The 17,855-nt window shown below is 43.0% G+C and overlaps 1 protein-coding gene across 1 annotated transcript in view; it reads right to left on the reverse strand.

Annotated features, from left to right (window-relative positions):
- Positions 1 to 309: 309 nt before the first annotated feature.
- tep1 (telomerase associated protein 1) overlaps positions 310 to 17,855 on the reverse strand; it is a 44,021-nt gene continuing 26,475 nt past the window's right edge. The window contains exons 31-55 of the mRNA XM_008115370.3: positions 17,636 to 17,775; positions 17,299 to 17,387; positions 16,933 to 17,047; positions 16,311 to 16,536; positions 16,097 to 16,214; positions 14,564 to 14,688; positions 14,156 to 14,255; positions 13,652 to 13,807; positions 13,299 to 13,508; positions 11,806 to 11,959; positions 10,899 to 11,117; positions 10,587 to 10,753; positions 10,149 to 10,265; positions 8,605 to 8,712; positions 7,695 to 7,821; positions 7,465 to 7,532; positions 7,082 to 7,214; positions 5,887 to 6,026; positions 4,742 to 4,860; positions 4,038 to 4,181; positions 3,515 to 3,632; positions 1,940 to 2,045; positions 1,451 to 1,557; positions 1,196 to 1,300; positions 310 to 610 (exon numbers count right to left, since the gene is read on the reverse strand). Coding sequence (XP_008113577.3) covers positions 482 to 610; positions 1,196 to 1,300; positions 1,451 to 1,557; positions 1,940 to 2,045; positions 3,515 to 3,632; positions 4,038 to 4,181; positions 4,742 to 4,860; positions 5,887 to 6,026; positions 7,082 to 7,214; positions 7,465 to 7,532; positions 7,695 to 7,821; positions 8,605 to 8,712; positions 10,149 to 10,265; positions 10,587 to 10,753; positions 10,899 to 11,117; positions 11,806 to 11,959; positions 13,299 to 13,508; positions 13,652 to 13,807; positions 14,156 to 14,255; positions 14,564 to 14,688; positions 16,097 to 16,214; positions 16,311 to 16,536; positions 16,933 to 17,047; positions 17,299 to 17,387; positions 17,636 to 17,775 — 3,340 coding nt within the window. The 3' untranslated portion in view covers positions 310 to 481. The remainder of the gene's footprint in view (positions 611 to 1,195; positions 1,301 to 1,450; positions 1,558 to 1,939; positions 2,046 to 3,514; positions 3,633 to 4,037; positions 4,182 to 4,741; positions 4,861 to 5,886; positions 6,027 to 7,081; positions 7,215 to 7,464; positions 7,533 to 7,694; positions 7,822 to 8,604; positions 8,713 to 10,148; positions 10,266 to 10,586; positions 10,754 to 10,898; positions 11,118 to 11,805; positions 11,960 to 13,298; positions 13,509 to 13,651; positions 13,808 to 14,155; positions 14,256 to 14,563; positions 14,689 to 16,096; positions 16,215 to 16,310; positions 16,537 to 16,932; positions 17,048 to 17,298; positions 17,388 to 17,635; positions 17,776 to 17,855) is intronic.

Below are 17,855 nucleotides of genomic sequence, written 5' to 3' on the forward strand. Positions count from 1 at the left end.
ATAATCATAACATCCAAAACCAAACAATGACTATTTCTAATATTTATCGTTACAAAAAAGTTAACCCAAGCATCACTGGGTACCTAAGCTAGTATTACTGTATATAGAAGCAAATGTTTGAGATGCTTGTTAAAGCTTACAGGAAGGCTTAAAATTATGTTCAGAGCTCAAATAAGTAAGCCAACAACTAGCTTGAAACCCAATGGAAAATTGCCTTATATTGAGGAAAGGAATGTATTCGGAGTTTTATTGTCTGCTCCCTCGGCAGTCAAAAAGTGAGTTGATACAATTTAGAAAATAAAGATCAGCTTTGTTTTCAAGCAAGTGTTTATTTTTCATCCATACCAGTTTGACTCAACCAAGGCTGCCAAGATAACCTCTGCCAGGCATCCCTTGCCTCCAGTGAAATTCCCATTTCCCAAGAAGCCATAAAAGAGGCATTGGCGGCCTTGTGTGCAATGGAAAGGGACAAGATGGTGCCTCAACCACGGAGACAGCTCCACTCCAGAAAGTACACGTTGCCCAATGTGTCCCCAGCCAAGAGGAGGAATGGCGAGTCTGGACAAGGCTGGAGATGTGAAACGGGGGCATTGCAGCGAAACTGGCCCAGCTGTAGAAAAAACAAGGGGGAATCAGAACAGAGAACATAAAGGACAAGATCTGGTTAAAGCATGCGTGAGGCTCTAGACCTCTCTTCCGATTAGCCTTACCCAGCCTGAGCAAGGGAGTTTGGGGGTTGCACTCCAAAATGGCTAAAAGATCCCCTGCCCCAAGGGAAAAACAGTAAGCCAGTGTAGTCAAGCAGGCATTTAGAGATAAAAGGTTCAATACTTGTCTCCATACAATTCCCTTAACACAGCAGGCCATTTTCTTTTAATCAGAGGCTGAATGGCCATCTGTCAGGGGTGCTTTGATTGTGCTTTTCCTACATGGTAGGGGGTTGGACTAGATGGCCCTTGGGGTCTTCCAGTTCTAGGATTCTATGCATTGTGCCAATTCAACACACATGGTTGGGAATCCAAGTGTTAACTTCTGAAGTGCCTTCCAGATGTGTAGGACTATAACTTCCAAAAGCTCTAGCCAACACAAACAAAACAGCTGGAGAGAATCAGATTACATTTCCTGCTCTGCAGAGTAGGCACAATGTAAATTGGGGTAAGGGTAAGGCACTACACCGCTCTACAAAGCTACTTACCAGCTTCATTGTATTGTTTTCCCAAATCTTCACATCCCGATCATGAGATGCTGTTACAATCCTGTCTCCAAGAATATTCAGAGCTGTGATTTTATCACTGTGGATCTGAAATAAATAACACAACCAACAGAAGTAAGAAAAGCTGGGTTTCTTTTGTGGCTGAAGGAGAATATCTTGCCTTTATTTTTCTGGCTCCATCACCATGAAGTCTCTTCCTGCTAAAAGAAATCCCAGCTCTCAAGCCATAAGGCTCACCTTTCTCCTCAACCAGCCATCAATCCCCCATCTAGGGACCCCTTCTTCATCCCGCCTGGTCTGAGTCCAGAGAGATCCTTCCGAATCTGCATAGATCAGGAATTTATCTGCCAGAAAGTAAAGAGTCAATGTGTCATAAAAGCATCTATACCACCGAAGTATTTAGTCTTCTCCCACCTGCTCTTTCAAGATTTGTCGGTTCTGCTCTGGACAAATCCATCATCTGAACTTGGCTAAACTCAATAATTAACTTCTGTGCCAACTCAAAACTTTTTATACAGGCATCATGTAAACTTTCCAACCCACTTGATTATGCGCCCTGCAACACCAAGTCATTAACATGTCTGGCAAATTATGCTATTCCATGTTGGGCTGATGCATTTGGATATTCACACAGCATTCAAGAGATGTCAAGACTACAGCCTTTGAATGTATGGTGTGTCAGCGTTTAGTTTTGACAACGTAAAAACATCTCTACCTCACTCTTACCTTTAACTAGATGAGCAACAGTGACCCAGCCTGAGTTTTGGTAGGGTTTCCAAGGTATGAGTTCTGACTCCTGGACTTTCTTCAGCTCTCCAGACTCGGTCACTTTCTAAGGAAATCAAAACCAAACAAGACACGGTTTTAATGTGGAAAGAGATACAGAAAGCCACCAACAGCTGCAAGGCATTCAGGTCAAGATTATAGCTTTAGAACAGAAGCATACAGTACAATAGCTGACCCTTGGTTATGCCAGTTGCGGTGGATAGTTGAAAAGGGTTGTGTGTTTTCCGGGCTGTATGGCCATGTTCCAGAAATATTCTCTCCTGATGTTTTGCCCACATCTATGGCAGGCATCCTCAGAGGTTGTGAGATATATGGGAAAACTAAGAAAGGAAGGTTTATATATTTGTGGAAGGTCCAGGGTGGGAGAAGGAACTCTTGTCAGTTGGAGGCCAGTGTGAATGTTGTAATTAATCACCTTGATTAGCATTGAATAGCCTAATAATCTTCATCTCCTGGCTTCATTTCTGCCTAGGGGAATTCTTTGTTCAGTTAGCTGCCCCTGATTGATTCATGTCTGCAGTTCCTCTGCTTTTAGAGTTTTGTTCTTTATTTACTGTTCTAATTTTAGAGTTTTTTTAATACTGGTAGCCAAATTGTGTTCATTTTCATGATTTCCTCCTTTCTGTTGAAGTTGTCCACATGCTTGTGGATTTCAATGGCTTCTCTGTGTAGTCTGACATGGTGGTTGTTAGACTGGTCCAGCATTTCTGTGTTCTCAAATAATATACTGTGTAAAACTAAGAAAGGAAGGTTTATATATTTGTAACATCTCTACAGGGAGAAATTGTTCCAAGACACACAGAGACTGGAAAAACTAAGGACCAGGAAAGCACATCTACTGTGCTCCCTGACCTTCCTTCTACGCTGCAGAGAAACAGATACTATCCCACAATTTCTCCCAGCCAAAAGGACTTTCAAAACACCACAGGCTCACCGTCCCATATACCTCACAACCTCTGAGGATGCCTGCCACAAATGTGGGCGAAACGTCAGGAGATAATACTTCTGGAACATGGCCATACAGACAGGAAAACATACAACAATCCTGTGATTCCGGCCATGAAAGCCTTCGACAACACACTGATAGCTGAAAACATCTGCAGATACAACTCCATTCCATAATAGTTTAACTGCAAGATCTAGTAACATTGCACATTTGATTCCATTTTTAAATACCATATGGTTGAGAGGCTTAAAATTTTCCACTGGAGAGCCATCATGGCTTCCCAAGGATTTCTACCCCAGACTACAAATCCCAAGATTTCTTAATAGGCAGCCAAGGCAGTTAAAGGGGTATCAAAGTGTGATAATAGTACAGTGAGTATATTCCCATCTCTGCTGTGACTGTGCTGCAGTGTGGCAAGTTGAAGGTTGCATGTGGGCTGAGTAAACAGCTCAGAATTTGGAAGTGGAAGGAGAGGCAACATAGTGAGCTCAGAACCCTCACTGCTGGCTGAAGCCAAGAGAAATATGTCCTGAGATGTTACTTTTCTGCTATATGCAACAGTCACGCACCATCTTGAGCAATGCAGGCCGGTCCATGGAGCCCCAGACATGAAGAATGCCATCCTCTGAGGAAGCAGAGATGTCAAAGCTCAAGTGAACCTCCTCATCGTCTGCTCCATGCTTGCTCCTAGGAAGAGAGGCAAAGATGACATAAAGCAGAATGGGTAAAGTGAAGTGGCACAGCTAGATGTAGCTCCAATTTGTTTTTCGCGGCTCTCAATCTCTGCAGGATCGAGGGTTTGTCCAACCAGATAAAATGAAATCCTGCAAGCCTCCGTCATCATTTAAATCTCTAAAAAACTTTTACAACTTTTAGAAATACTAGAAAACTTTTACAAAGCAATAAATTGACTTTTGTCCACTTATAGATTTCCTCCCCCTTTACTTCTGAAGCGTTTTTGGCACTCTCTATGCCCTTTGGATGTTTCCGATGCAAAAAATAAGCCTTCTGAACTTGCAAAGCCTTGAGGCACAGCTCAATCGTCCCCTCCCTGGCACAGCTCACAATTGCCCTTTTCTCCCTTTTACTCACAGAGTTTCCTGGAAATCCTCAGCTCCTGGCTGCAGCACCAGGTGGCCACCATGAGCCAGTCCAAAGACCAAAGGTCCATGAGGTCTTGGCATTCCCATGCAGAGCACCTCCCCAGCTTGGCGCAGGACTTTCCGGAGTGTCAGGCTAAGCAACAAGGAGAAGGGCAAGAGAGAGGCTCAATGTCAGAAATTTGCTGTTAGGAATTGTGGGAGTTGAAGTCCAAAACACCTGGAGGGCTGACGTTTGCCCATACCTGCTCTATACATTTCTTAAACCCTTTTTTAGGCAACCTTACTAGTAGCCACAACCATATTCTATAAAACCGAACATTGCTCCCACACTCACTTTATGCTGTATTTGGAGGAAACATTTCATTTTCTCTATTTCTGAACTCACTGCAAATCAGTATTTAGTTGGGGAGTCTTCAGATGCTGTTATCACAGTTTTTATCATTCCCTAAGAAACTATAAATGAAGGGGTTCTGGAAACAAGATACTAACAGGCATTGGAATCTACTAAATCCAATGCCAGTGGGGTGGTGAATCTGTTTTGGATTTTAGTCAGAACGTTAAAGAAGCTAATTTTATTGCTTGACCAGTTTGTAGGTTTGATAGAACCTTTCATGCCCTGTTTAAACCTTGAATAGTTTCACAGCCCAGGCCAGAAACACCCATCTCTCTACTAGTGGTTTGGTTTGGCTTTACCTGACTCCTCCGCCTTGCTGTCCCCTGGGTTTAATTTCCCAGAGACTAATTTTATCAGCTGCCACAAGGATTGTTCGTGGAGAAGTGAAAGTCAAAACACTGATGTAACAGGAGCCAACCTGGAAGGGGGACAAAATAAAGAAGCTTTCGGTATTGTTGCTGCCTGCCTTTGAGTCATTTCTGACATATGGGGTTTCATTGATGAGGTTCGTTCAGATGGAGGTTGCATTTCAGATGGAGGCTGGGAGAGTGTGATTCATAGAATCATAGAATTGTAGAGTTGGAAGAGACCTCACAGGCCATCCAGTCCAACCTCTTGCCAAGAAGCAGGAAAATCACACTCAAAGCACCCCTGACAGATGGCCATCTATCCTCTGCTTCATTCAGTGGTTTCCACAGCAGAGCAGGGATTTGAGCCCTAGTCTCCAGAGTGATTTGAGTCAACACTCAAATCACTATACCTCTAGTACAGGCATGGGCAAACTAAGGCCTGGGGGCCACCCTAGGTGCTTACCTCAGGCTCCTCTTATTTTCCTTGTCCTCCTGGCACAAGGACATGATGGCCCACTCCATCCTTATGCCAAAAAGACAAGGGAGGAAGGCACGCAGCAGCTGAGAGCCCTCTGGAGTGCTCTCAGCCACTGGGTGTCTCGCCCTCCTCCCGGCATAAAGACAATGCGATCGGCCCCATCCTTATGCCAGGAGGACGGCTCGAGGAAGGCATGCAAGCAGCTGAGAACAGGGATTCAAAGACCAGGAAAATTTGGTCTCAACCTAATGGGGTGCAACAGGTCATAGTCCAGCCAGGAACCCTGTCCATTGGCCTGGAATCTGCTTCATCATAGGTCCGCTGGGGAATATCAGCTATTACTAAGTACTGCTTTGATCAGCTGAAATTATGTCAGTTAACTTGGCCTTAGTCTTTAGGTTTTATTTCTGGTGCATTAGTGACTCCATTTCCATAAGCTTTAGTTGGCGTAGGAATTGGGTAGATCAGGGATCTCAAACCATGATGACTATTGTTGATTGAGATTGCAAACTAGAACATGTGGACTGATGGATTATAATAATACAATATCTGGAGGATTATGCACTCCTGCATTGGAAGATGCGTGTCTACATCCCCACCATAAGCCCTTGAATACCTTTGTTTTCCCTGCAGCCTGAGCCTGATGCCAGATAATCAGGTCTCCATGTTCGCTGCCGGATGCCGCCAATTCACCACCTGGGGACCAGGCCAAAGCTGTGATGGCCCCGGAATGAGCTGGAAAGTCTCTTGTGCCCGCTGGTGAGGAAGAAGAGGCAAATCAGCTCAGCTAGTAAACTCAGGAAATCAGCTTGCAGTTTGGAAACCCCTAGCATATGGAAAACCTCAGTTGAATCTATCAGAGAGGTTTTTTGGGGGACAAGATTTGATCAGAGGGGATTTGCCTTTGCCTTGCTCTGAAGCTGAGATGATGTAACTTGCATAAGGTCACCCAGAAGGTTTCTGTAGCCAAGTAGGAAATCAAGCCCTGATTTTTCAAAGTACTGATACAGCACTCCAACCATTTCACCACACTGGCTCTTCTTCAATAAAATAGTATAAGTATATGTAAAACAAATAGTATTAAGATTCCCAGACTAGAGAGCATTTTGGCCTCATCCAATGACTAAATCAATCAGTAAAAATCACAAACAGGGCATCAGAATTGTTGTAGTCCAAAAATCTCCTTTGAACCTAGAAGTTAATTAGGTGATGCTGGACTCATAAAGCTTTGTGGATGGTGCTAAATCAAATTTCTGTGTCACCCTGGCCAACCTCCCAGGGTTTTGGTGAGGATAAAGTGGGATTCTCTCGTAGGATTGAATTGTCACTCCTACTGTATCCCCAGGTGGAATAGGGAGCTGGGATGAACCCTGAAACTGAGCAGGAAGACAGACAACAAACAATAATTTTGGTAAAAGGATCCACAAAGTCCCGGCACTGCTTTCAGTCCAACTTGCTCTAAATAATGGTTAATTTAAACATCAGCATTTAATAGACATTCTGAGCTACCAAGATAATGAAAAAGTGCACCTGAGAAATCTGTTTTTCTGTATCTAATGTACACATGATAATCTTTTTTGAAGTCTATGTGAGCAGTTTCTACCCAATAGGAAGAAAAGTGGGGCATGTATGATGCCTTGAGCTCACTGGAAAAAAAGTAGGTTATAAATGTAACACATCCCTCCAGATTGTTTAGACAAATATGCTGAAGACTGGATTACAGAGGGATGTACTTTTGGCATCTTTCCACATATGGGCACTTTTTGGTTTGCTCCATAAGCACAGGAAGGGTATGGAGGCTACTAACTAACCTTCCTTCTCGTCTTTCCCAAGACTCCAAAAACGGACGGTGTTGTCTTTGGATATTGTCAGGAAAGACGTTGGGGAAGCAGCTGACCCACAGACAGCAGCACAATGTCCAGAAAGGACCTGGGGTTGCTCCATCTGTTAAAAAGAATCAAAACAGAAAAAGGCTTTTGAAAGATGGAGTTAGGGACAGGTCAACATTGCATCTGTATTTCTACACAGTTGATCCAAGAAAATCCAGGAATGCTGCAAAGATACATTCATCCGAGTACACACTGGGGACATTATGAAGCCATAAGATAATACATGATCATGTGGAGCCTTGGAGAAATCAGACCAAATTTAGGAGCAAGACTTTGGGGGCACTTGATGGATTCCTATCTCTTACCCTCAGGGGTTTCCAAAGTTTCACTGTCCCATCATTGCCAGCTGCTGCCAGAGTGAATTCTTTCTCCCCTGCAGAAAAGAAGGTGAGAAGAACTTTGCAAAAAGCATCATGCCGAGAGGACATAAAGCAGATCGGCTGCTTGAAAAAAGAATACACCCCATCTCCTTAATAATATATCTTTCAAACATTTATAAATTCTCATCTTCTCTTTCATTCTGTTCATATCTTACGTGGTTCGTTGAAGCCTGTGCAGTAGTTGGCCCGTCCAGGGTGAGCCAGGAATCGGGTTTTCTCCACTCCTTGGAGATCCCACGCAACCAGCAGCCCATCCCTGTCCACAGAGATCACGTGATCCTTCTGCCACATGAGCCAGACAAAGCAAAGGTCAGAAGAACAAATTGAGATGGGAAAATATACAAATTTATTAAGAAGTCGAACTTCTCAAGCACTGTATTCAGTTGGATTAAGGCAGTATCTTCCAGATACTGTAGGCCACCAATTCCTAAAGTCCTATCAGCCCCACTAAGGACCAATGGGAGTTGTATTCCAACATCTTCCCATCCTTGGCTTAAAGGTTCAGAGTATCAAGGGAAATCTCAGGCAAAACAAAGATTTGAGGGGGACTGCCTTCAAGTTAAACATCAAGGTAGGAAGAAGTTTGTTTTCTGCAGCTCCAGAGACTAAAATACAAACCAATACAGTCAAATCACAATAAAAGAGATCCCATCTAGAAATTTAGGAAGAACTTCTGGAAAGTAAGAGCCATTTGACAGTGGAATAGATCCCCTTGGAGGGGATCTTCTTTGACAAAGATTAGATAAGCATTTTAAAGGAATGCTTTATAGTTGTAGATTCCTGCATGGCAGGGGAATGGGTTTAATGCCCCTTGTGAGCCCTTTCAACTTAGTAATTCTATGCTTTTATAATTATCTGCTTACATTTTTCTCCCTACCCCTAAGAAAATATGTGTTGTAATACAAAGGTCCTCATATCAACTTCAAATTCCCCTTAGGTACTCCAAGATCATGAAGATGCAAAAATGGGATTCAGGGGCTGTCCAGCCCTATCAGCCTCTTACTTGACCAGTCTAATATGTCTTCTAACTATAAGAAATATTGCACCATCAGTAACTTTCCTTACCTCACTTGTGACGCCGCTGACTGGGCTTTGGTGACCCAAAAATTCCTGGAGGCGCTGACTGGTTTTGGGGTCCCAGAGGCAAACGGTACCATCATTGGAGCCAGAGAGCTGTTTGTGAAGCAATAAGGATTGTAAGAAATGAGAAAGGAGGGGGAAACATGTAGTTTTGTGTGCTAGCTGGGCACATTATATTTCCACCCACTTCAATTTACTTTTTGGAAGACTAGAACAGTGGTGTAAATGGTATCGCTAGCAGGACAATATGATACTTTTTAGGGTTCACTGTGGTTCTCTGAAACTCATCTAACCCACAAATGCCCCAACATCACCCTATTCCTCTGAAAAGGGCATGATGGGAGGTCTCTTAAAAGCTAAAAATGCCTCCTCCCTGTTGCACAAGAACACTCTGTGGGGCTCCCACTCTGGAACAAGAGTAATTCTCCCAAAAGGGATCCCAAAGTGATCCCTGAAGATCAGTAGTTCCCAAACTGTGGTCCAACAAGAACTAAAATATGGTCCACGGCTTCACTGTTACTACTACAAATAATAACACAGCCCAACCAAAAAAAAATCCTTGGTGTCTTTGTTTTTAGGTCTGTTCCTAGGGTTATTTGGGGTGCTGATTCAGAAAATTGCATGGGATAGATCACATCAGCTCTAGATGATTTAATATGGTTTTCTGTGGGCAAGCAGATGGCGACTACTGGATGGCATATGTTCAGTATCAGAAACTAGAGCTGATGTGGTCTACCCAATGCAATTTTCTGAATCAGTGCCCCAAATAACCAAATTGAATCCAAAACCGATGAAAAGCTGATTCATAACTCTTTTGGTACTAATGTTGGAGAGTAGTCTCTTGCCAAAGTGGTCCCTGGTCAAGTGAGCCCTGGTCAAAAAAAGGTTGGAAACCACAGCTGTAGACAAAATTGCACTCACAATGATGGGCTGTGAACCTCCAAAGCTCTGGAAGAGTCTCCTAATAACTGGAAGAATCTGAATTAGACCTCCAAAGCTCTGGAGGAGGCTGAAATAGTGGAGGCGATGTGGTCCTATGGGCAACACAATGTCCTCACTTCTAGATGAGAAGCATCTCAAGAGTTTCAGCACAATAATTAATCATCAAGGTTGATGTCAGCACCTGATTCTTTTGCTGAGAACCTTCTCTAACTGGGGAAAATACAGTTACTCAATAGCAATGGGACCCCTCATATACTGAAGCCAGATGGGTCCACCCTATTGAAGCTGTTCAAAAACACGCAAATGTGAGTAGATCAATAGGTACCGCTCTGGCAGGAAGGTAACAGCGCTCCATGCAGTCATGCTGGCCACATGACCTAGGAGGTATCTACGGACAACGTTGACTCTTCAGCTTAGAAATGGAGATGAGTACCAACCCCGAGTCGGACATGACTAGACTTAATGTCAGGAGAAAACATTTACCTTTAGCTATAAACTATCCTGGACCCATCTTCAATTTTAGGGCTGTCTCCTTCCATGTGGCAAGAAAACTCAGCTGCATCCCCAACATGGTCATCCAAACTTACCAACATGTCACCGGACCAAGTGCAACTGGAGATCCAGTCCTGGTGGCAGAAAGGCAATGAGCAGCAGACGGTGGGCTTCTTCTGTGATGCATCCTTCACATCCCAGACAAACAAGGCCTAAAAATGGGTAATAGAACATTTTTATCACAGAAAGGGATTTCTGGCAGGATGCAGCTTTCTTCTGCCTGATCTTCTGACCTCTCTATGCAGGACAAGTTCTTCCCGCACCAAAATAACCCTTGCATTTCAAAGGATTCTGAGACACGTAACTCTTCCATTTTGACTGTATTACTAAACAAAACAATACACCAAGATTCTTCCAGCTAGACAGTCCTCAAAGTCTGGCTGTGATGGGGAGAAAAGTCTCTAGCAAGGCTCATTTAATGAAGCTCGAGACCCAGGAGTTTGGGCTTCCTACTCTATCTCAAAGAGCCTTACCCGGTCTTTGCCTCCAGTGGCAAGGTAGCAGCCATCAAGACTGAAGGCACAACAAGTCACACCTGCTGTGTGGCCCCGAAGGACAGCAAGTGGAGAAACACTGGTGTCTGTAGTGCCGGAGGTAGGTTTCAGTCCTTCTGAAAGCCACAGCTGGACAGTAAAATCCTCTGAACAGTAACAAAGGAAGACAAAACAGAAAGCAGACAAAAAAGATGGAATCAGTCTGAAGATCTCAATAATCTACAGTTTCTCTAGTCTAGAGAAAGTTGTCCATAGAGTCACACTGGAGAACCTAGAGATTGTTAGGGTTACCTGATGTTGAGGCCACCAGCATCTTGAAAACAGCCAACCCTGTCACAGTTTTTTCATGGGCCCTCAGTGGACAAGGACAAGAGGGGAGAACTTCTGTGGTATTCCAGACACACAGGGATCCATCATTCCTGCCCCCAACCAAGAAGACACTGTCCAGCCATGCCAAGCTGCAGATGGCCACCCCACTAGCTTGGCAGTGAGTTGGACCAATGCTGACATCTGAAAGAGAGCAGAGAAGAAACAGTGAACATGGAAGGCCTTAGAATTCAGAACTTCAGGGCTAGAGCCCCAACTGGTTCCTTCACATTCCCCATTATGTACCACTGAAAGTTCACACTGATCATTCATGCCCATAGCAAGCAACCTTTTGAGATTCCTAGACTTATATCCAGTCCTCAAAGTGACATATGTGACCCTCCTCACTGTTTTGTAATATGTCTTACCACCCGTGTTCATTTTCCTCCTCTAAAGGCCAAAGATAACACTGGTCAACACACATTTTGGTGCCTAAAATATAGGTATATTTGACCTACAGATTCCAAAAATGGCACCAAGTTTTCCCTTATCAGTTTGTGAGATACAGAACATATGCCATCTACTAGTCACTATCTGCTCACCCATAAAAAACCATGATAACCATATCTAAGAAACTATAGCTGATGTGGTCTATCCAATGCAGTTTTCTGAATCAATACCCCAAATAACCCCAAGAACAGGTCTAAAAATGAAGATACTAAGAATTTTTCCCCCTTGGACTATGAAATAGACATGACACATCAGAGATCCTGATATACTGACAATTATTAGTCACTATCTATTCATTTTTTTCCATATTCCATCAGAAGAGTAGAGCGACCATGCATCCATCAGATGTTGCCAGCCCAATATATAAGGAAATGAAAAGTACCCCATGGGTATCTGTAGATCCAGACATCATCTGAATGGTACCCAACTGCCAACTGGTTGCCGTCAAGGCTTGGTGCAGCACACAGAGCTGGGGAGAGAGATGTGGATCCTAAAGTGCCACAGAACTGTCCCAGGTGGCCTGCCCAAAGCTGGACCTACAGGACACAAAGAGAAGAAGAATATTTATTAGACCAAGTCTCAAGAAAACAACAGTTATAAGAAAAGAAGAATCCATATACACTTGAAGAAGAATTTCTTACTGGTAAGAGCTACTTAGCAGTGGGATAGTTTTACTTTTATTGTTTGTGAATTTGTTTATTACGTTTGTTCCAGGATTGAACAGTTGCCATATTATTTTGGAAGCTGCTCTGAGTCTCCTTGGGGAGAGAGAGTGGGTTAAGAAATAAACTTCTTCTTCTTCTTCTTCTTCTTCTTAGTCTGATTTAGAAAATGGTAAGTTCAGTTTCTATGGAGATTGGACAGCTATATTTTCAGAATGCTTCAGTTGTGTATTCCTTCATGTCAAGGGATTTGACTAAACCCTAATTACTATGATGCTAGTAATGGATAATGCATCTTATCCCAGAAGGGTAAATGTAGTGCATAATACAACCTATGGGGATACATTCCAAGATCTCTGGTGGATAAGAAAATTATGGACAATAATGAAGTCTACATATTAACTATATTTGGGCCAAAGAAAAACCACTGAAATGCAATGAGAGGACCTAGAAAAGCACACAATCATTTCTAAGGAAGCAATATATTTTTGTAAGTGAAACCGTGGATATTGAAATTTGGATAAGAGGGTCATACTGTGTGTGAATTTCTTAGCATTAATCCAATCTTCGAGCCACGAGAAGAGGCGGGTAAGAAAAAAACCCTATTATTGTTGTTATTATTATTAATCAATCTTATGGTATGTTTTGGTTGGACAAAAGCAAAACAAAGATGTTTGCAAGCTAGGAACCCTATCTTAATGTAATTTCAAAAATAAACAGCTGCCAACTTTGTCAGATTGATTTTAAGTTTAGACAAATTATGCCATTTGCCATACAGCTCTTCTGTACAAAAATGTTTCCATTTTAAAACAATTATATATTTTAAGGCCTTAAAATGATGACTGTATAGGAAGAACCATGTCATCTTTCTTCTGAATGTTACCTCTAGCTCGATTCCTCTTTTAGAGTCTTGCAAGAGTAAATCGTTGATGAATACAAAGATAGATGCAGGGTTATCATACTTTGGATTTGGAGTCTATGTTTATCCCTGAGTATCTGAGAAGCTCTTTCCTTAAACTCAAAATACTTTAGTGTTTTGAAAAGCTTAATCCCCGTCACAACTGGCCACTTATGGATGGATTTCTTTCACCAGAAACATCAAATTATCAACCTTGGGGTAATGCCAAGATGTACTTCTTTCCAACTGTACTTACACTACTGTCAGCCTCCCACTATTATTGTTCAAGGTTGTTCAGCATCATAAACATGGTACCTTACAGTCTTCTCCTGTGGTGAGAAGTTGTCCTCCTGAAAGGAACAGAGCAGTGGAGATGGAGCCCGAATGAGCCAAGAAGGTGCCCACAGTGATGGACTCCCGCCACGACCAGAGACGGACAGATCCAGCCAAGGACCCAACGGCTAAAATGTTCCCAGCAGAAGAGAAGGAAATGGACTGGATGGAGGCATCGTGCCCTTTCATCACCTGTAGAGGAACAAAAATGACACTATTCTCTGGGTGGTTCCTGGTACCCTTCAGATTAAGGTTTATTCTTTCTAATTAGCCAGTGTTGGAACAGCAGTGAGAATTTTGTGGCCTTCCAGTTGATTTCTGAGTCTCTGACTCACCGAGATTTTGCTCATATCGCTGGCATCCCAGACAGTGACTGATTTATACCAGCCTCCCGTAGCCACAAACTGACCCTTTGGGTGAAAAGTCACACAGTTCAAAGGACACAGACAGTCTCGTTTGCGCGTCTGGTGACCGTGGGTAGTGTCCCAGAGCTGGAAGAGAAAAGTTACATAAAATGAGTTCCTCGATTATCTACCATTTTAGGTCTTTCCCCCAAAGCAGCCTGTGAGTTTAGATGGACTTTCTGGAACTGGATAATCCACAAAACCATGCAGATAATATAACTTGGGTCCCCTTGTGGAAGAAGAGCGGTATATAAATAAAATAAATAAATAATAAAATAAATAAACTTCAACAAGCGCATCCACACTGTAGAATTAAATGCAGTCTGACATCACTTTTGAACTGCCATGGCATAATGCTTTCCAAGATCTGGAAGTTGTCCTCTCAATATAGGGACATGAAAAAATTAAAAAGGAAGAGAAGAAGACAGACAGTACCTTCAGAAAGCCATCTAGTGACACAGTTGCTAGAAGTCTACGGTCTGGACTAGTGCAACAGTCCATAACTTGGCCTCCATGTGCATCCATGCCCATTAACCTAATACCAAAAGAAATGAAATGTTATTTGTGGCGGCATCCAGTTGGTGACCCCTCCTGAATGTTTGATGGCATTCAATTAGATGTTGCAACAAAGATATAAGAGGGGGAAATCACAATTAGAGCAGGCAGTTGAACTGTAGCCACCACTTTATGTGCCATTTTAGATTCCATTACATTGCAGACTTTTCCTGTTCTGTTATTTTGGCAAAATAAAAGTTGGCATGTGGATTGCTAGATCCGTGGGTTTTGCCTCTGGTGAAAATGAGCACTGCCCATGCTACAAAATGAATTTCGACCTCTTATTACCTGCATCCTTCTCTCAGACTCCAAAGCTCCAAGCGTCCATTGAAAGCCCCAAGGCAAACAGTGGTCTCTGATGGGAATGCACAAGCTGAGACTCCATCGCAGGCACTCAGCAAGGATTTCAGTTCCTATTTGAAGATATGGAGAAATATGTGTAAAAGCACCTTCCTTAAGTGTGTGCCTCCAGATGTTACAGATTCCCCATCTGTTCCTCCAACCATCATAATCTGGAATCCCAAGAATGGCCGACCACAATGTTTGGAAAGCATGAAATCAGAAGCAGACTCTGAAAACATTGAGCAGTTGTTTCCAAGAATCACAATTTAGGCTAAGGAAAAGTGAAGCCAGTGGTCTCTTGTTTACAGTCCTAGAGCTCCTCATTTTTAAAATTGGCATGGTTTTTTGCCACCAAATCATGCAGAAATCCTTTCAAATTCAGAAAAGAAACACACACCATATCCCAGAAGCACATGAGAAGTAGCCAAAATCTCTATTTTTGTCTACAGTCCCTCTCAAAATGGTGATACAGAATGACTTAATCAAATGATAATAAAAGATCAATATGGATTTCCCAGTTCTAATACACACTGCAAAAATGCTGCCATAATCCCACTAATCTGTTATTTTAGACGGTTTCTCCATTCTACTTTACTATCTTAATTTTTCTTCAGTCTTCAAAACCCACCAGTGTTTTGACTTTTTTTCTTTATAAATGATATAAATCTCTGCCTTTTAAAAATGTTATCAGTTGAACTCTGCTTTATCAAGTAAGATAACTTGTCCATTTCTGCCAACTTTTAAAATCCAATTTCCTTTTTGGAGGTAGTTCTTTAGTTTTCCATTTTTGTGCACAGAGTAGTCTCACTGCAATCTTCATATAGTGTAATGACTTGGGGGCCCTTCCAGACAGGCCCTTTATCCCAGGATCTGATCCCAGGTTTTCTGTTTGTCCCAGATTATCTGGCAGTGCGGACTCAAATAATCCAGTTTAAAGCAGAAAAACTGAGACCAGATCCTAGGATAAAGGGCCTGTCTGGAAGGCCCCATTAAATTTGTGGCTTTTGTTTGTTCATTTGGAAGTCCCAGTAAAAACAGAGAGGGATTTAGCTGTAACCTCATATTAGTAAAGGTTAAAGGTTTTCCCCTGACATTAAGTCTAGTCATGTTCGACTAGAGTTGGTGCTCATCTCTATTTCTAAGGCGAAGAGCCGGTGTTGTCCATAGTCACCTCCAAGGTCATGTGGCCGGCATGACTGCATGGAGCGCTGTTACCTTCCTGCGGGAAAGGTACCTATTGATCTACTCACATTTGCATGTTTTTGAACTGCTAGGTTGGCAGAAGCTGGGGCTAACAGCAGGTGCTTACTCCGCTTCCTGGATTTGAACCGCCAACCTTTCGGTTCGCAAGTTCAGCAGCTCAGCACTTAACACGCTGCGCCATTGGGAGCCCTTAATCTGATATTAAATATCTCTTGTAACCAATTTTGTCTCAATCTGGCTGATTTTGATAAGTTGGACAAGTTCTACTCTTTTTACCTGTCCTGTCTCCACATCCAAGATATGAAGAGTTCCTTCATAGGTGCCCACAGCAGCCAACTTTCCAGAAGGAGAAACTGAGACACAGGATGGAGTGGCAGGTAAGGTCAGAGTGAGGCTGTGGATAAGGAAAAAATAATAATACAAACCAACCGTAAGTCATATAGGAAGAGACAGGACAAGATGCTGGACAATGCCACCTTTTGAGAATTACCTGTTGGTCTTATGAGTTTTTTCAGGCTTGTTGATCCATTTCAAGAAAGGCCTTTTATTTCGTTGGAGAGCAGCCTGGGCTTGGGAGCAGAGGTCCAAGGAGTCTGGTTCATTGGCTGCCTGCTGTAGAAGCAGCAGAGGATGCTGAGAAAGGAGGCCCATGTTTCTTTGGAGGAAGGCATGGAAGAAGCCCACTGTCTCATCACGCTCTGAGCCAGCAGTGGTTTCTAGCAGAAGGGGAAGAGCCAAAGTCAATGGAGACAAATGTTTACAATATTTTTAGACATTTAGACCAGACCCTCTATGACAGTGATTCTCAGACTTTGGGTCCCCAGATGTTTGGCCTTCAACTCCCAGAAATCCTAACAGCTGGTAAACTGGCTGGGATTTCTGGGAGTTGTAGGCCAAAACACCTGAGGACCCACAGGTTGAAAACCACTGCTCTTTGACTTCCAATGCAATTCTATTGTACACTGAGACTCAAAGAAAGGTAATTTAATAGTGCATGGGGTTTCTCATAACTACAGTCTGGCCAATAATATATCCCTTGCAGATATGGAGATCATATTGTATTTCCTTCTTACTGCCTCCATTCCAGCCATTAGGGCAGATCAAAAACTCACCATAGAGTGCATAGGCTTCAGAGAGGCGATGGAGGAGACCCAGGTGGACATGAGCGCTCACAACCCTCAGGTCAGTCAGGAAAGAGGCTAGGATGTCGAAGAGGCCACTTTGGACCTGGTGAAAGAAAAAGTCACAGTTCAAAGAGGGATCCAGAGAACAGCTTCAATTTCATCAGCAGAATTTCAGCACAGGTATTTAATTATGAGTACGACTTGAGTTGCCCAAGGTCAGCCAGTGAGTTTCCATGGCCAAGGAGGGCTACAAATCCTGGTCCCCCAGATCATAATCTAACGCTCAAACTACTACACCATGCTGGCTCTCTAAGAGTAATTACATCCCAACTTTGTATGCAGGTTGCCACTTACCAAGTGATAAGGAAGTGCTATCAAAGACTCTGCCTCACAGTTCCGGAAAGTCCTTGAACCATCTGGATCTGCCAGCTTCCACCATTGAGCTATACAGGAGAAAAAGGCATTGAGTAAAGAGTTCCACTAACATCATCTGCAGCAATTATATGATGCCATATAAAACTACAATGCTTCTTGGTGGAGCATCAACCCAGTCTCTGAAAGACCTACCCAAAAAAGATGGAGCCATTGACTGATTTTTTAAAAAAATCCAGCCAAAAATGGAGAAAATTAGGGAATACTGTAGGACAGGATTCTACGAGAGACCAATAAAGAGCATGAGGCGGATAATTACCTGCCAAAAGCACATGAGCCGTTCGGTCCAGGCCTGGTTTTTTCAGGTAGCGTCGCTCTACTGCTGTCCTCAAGGGAATGCCATAGAGATGCAGGCGAGAACCTGGGCTCTCTGAGGGGCAACCACAAGCACCAAGCAAGCTGTGGGAGAAAAGTGGGCAAGTTACTCTAGTGTCCTTTTGCTTCAAGGGAAAGTGGAGGAATCAAAGCCAAGAATCTTT

The sequence above is a fragment of the Anolis carolinensis genome, chromosome 6 (assembly GCF_035594765.1).
Source record: "Anolis carolinensis isolate JA03-04 chromosome 6, rAnoCar3.1.pri, whole genome shotgun sequence".
Classification (NCBI taxonomy): domain Eukaryota; kingdom Metazoa; phylum Chordata; class Lepidosauria; order Squamata; family Dactyloidae; genus Anolis; species Anolis carolinensis.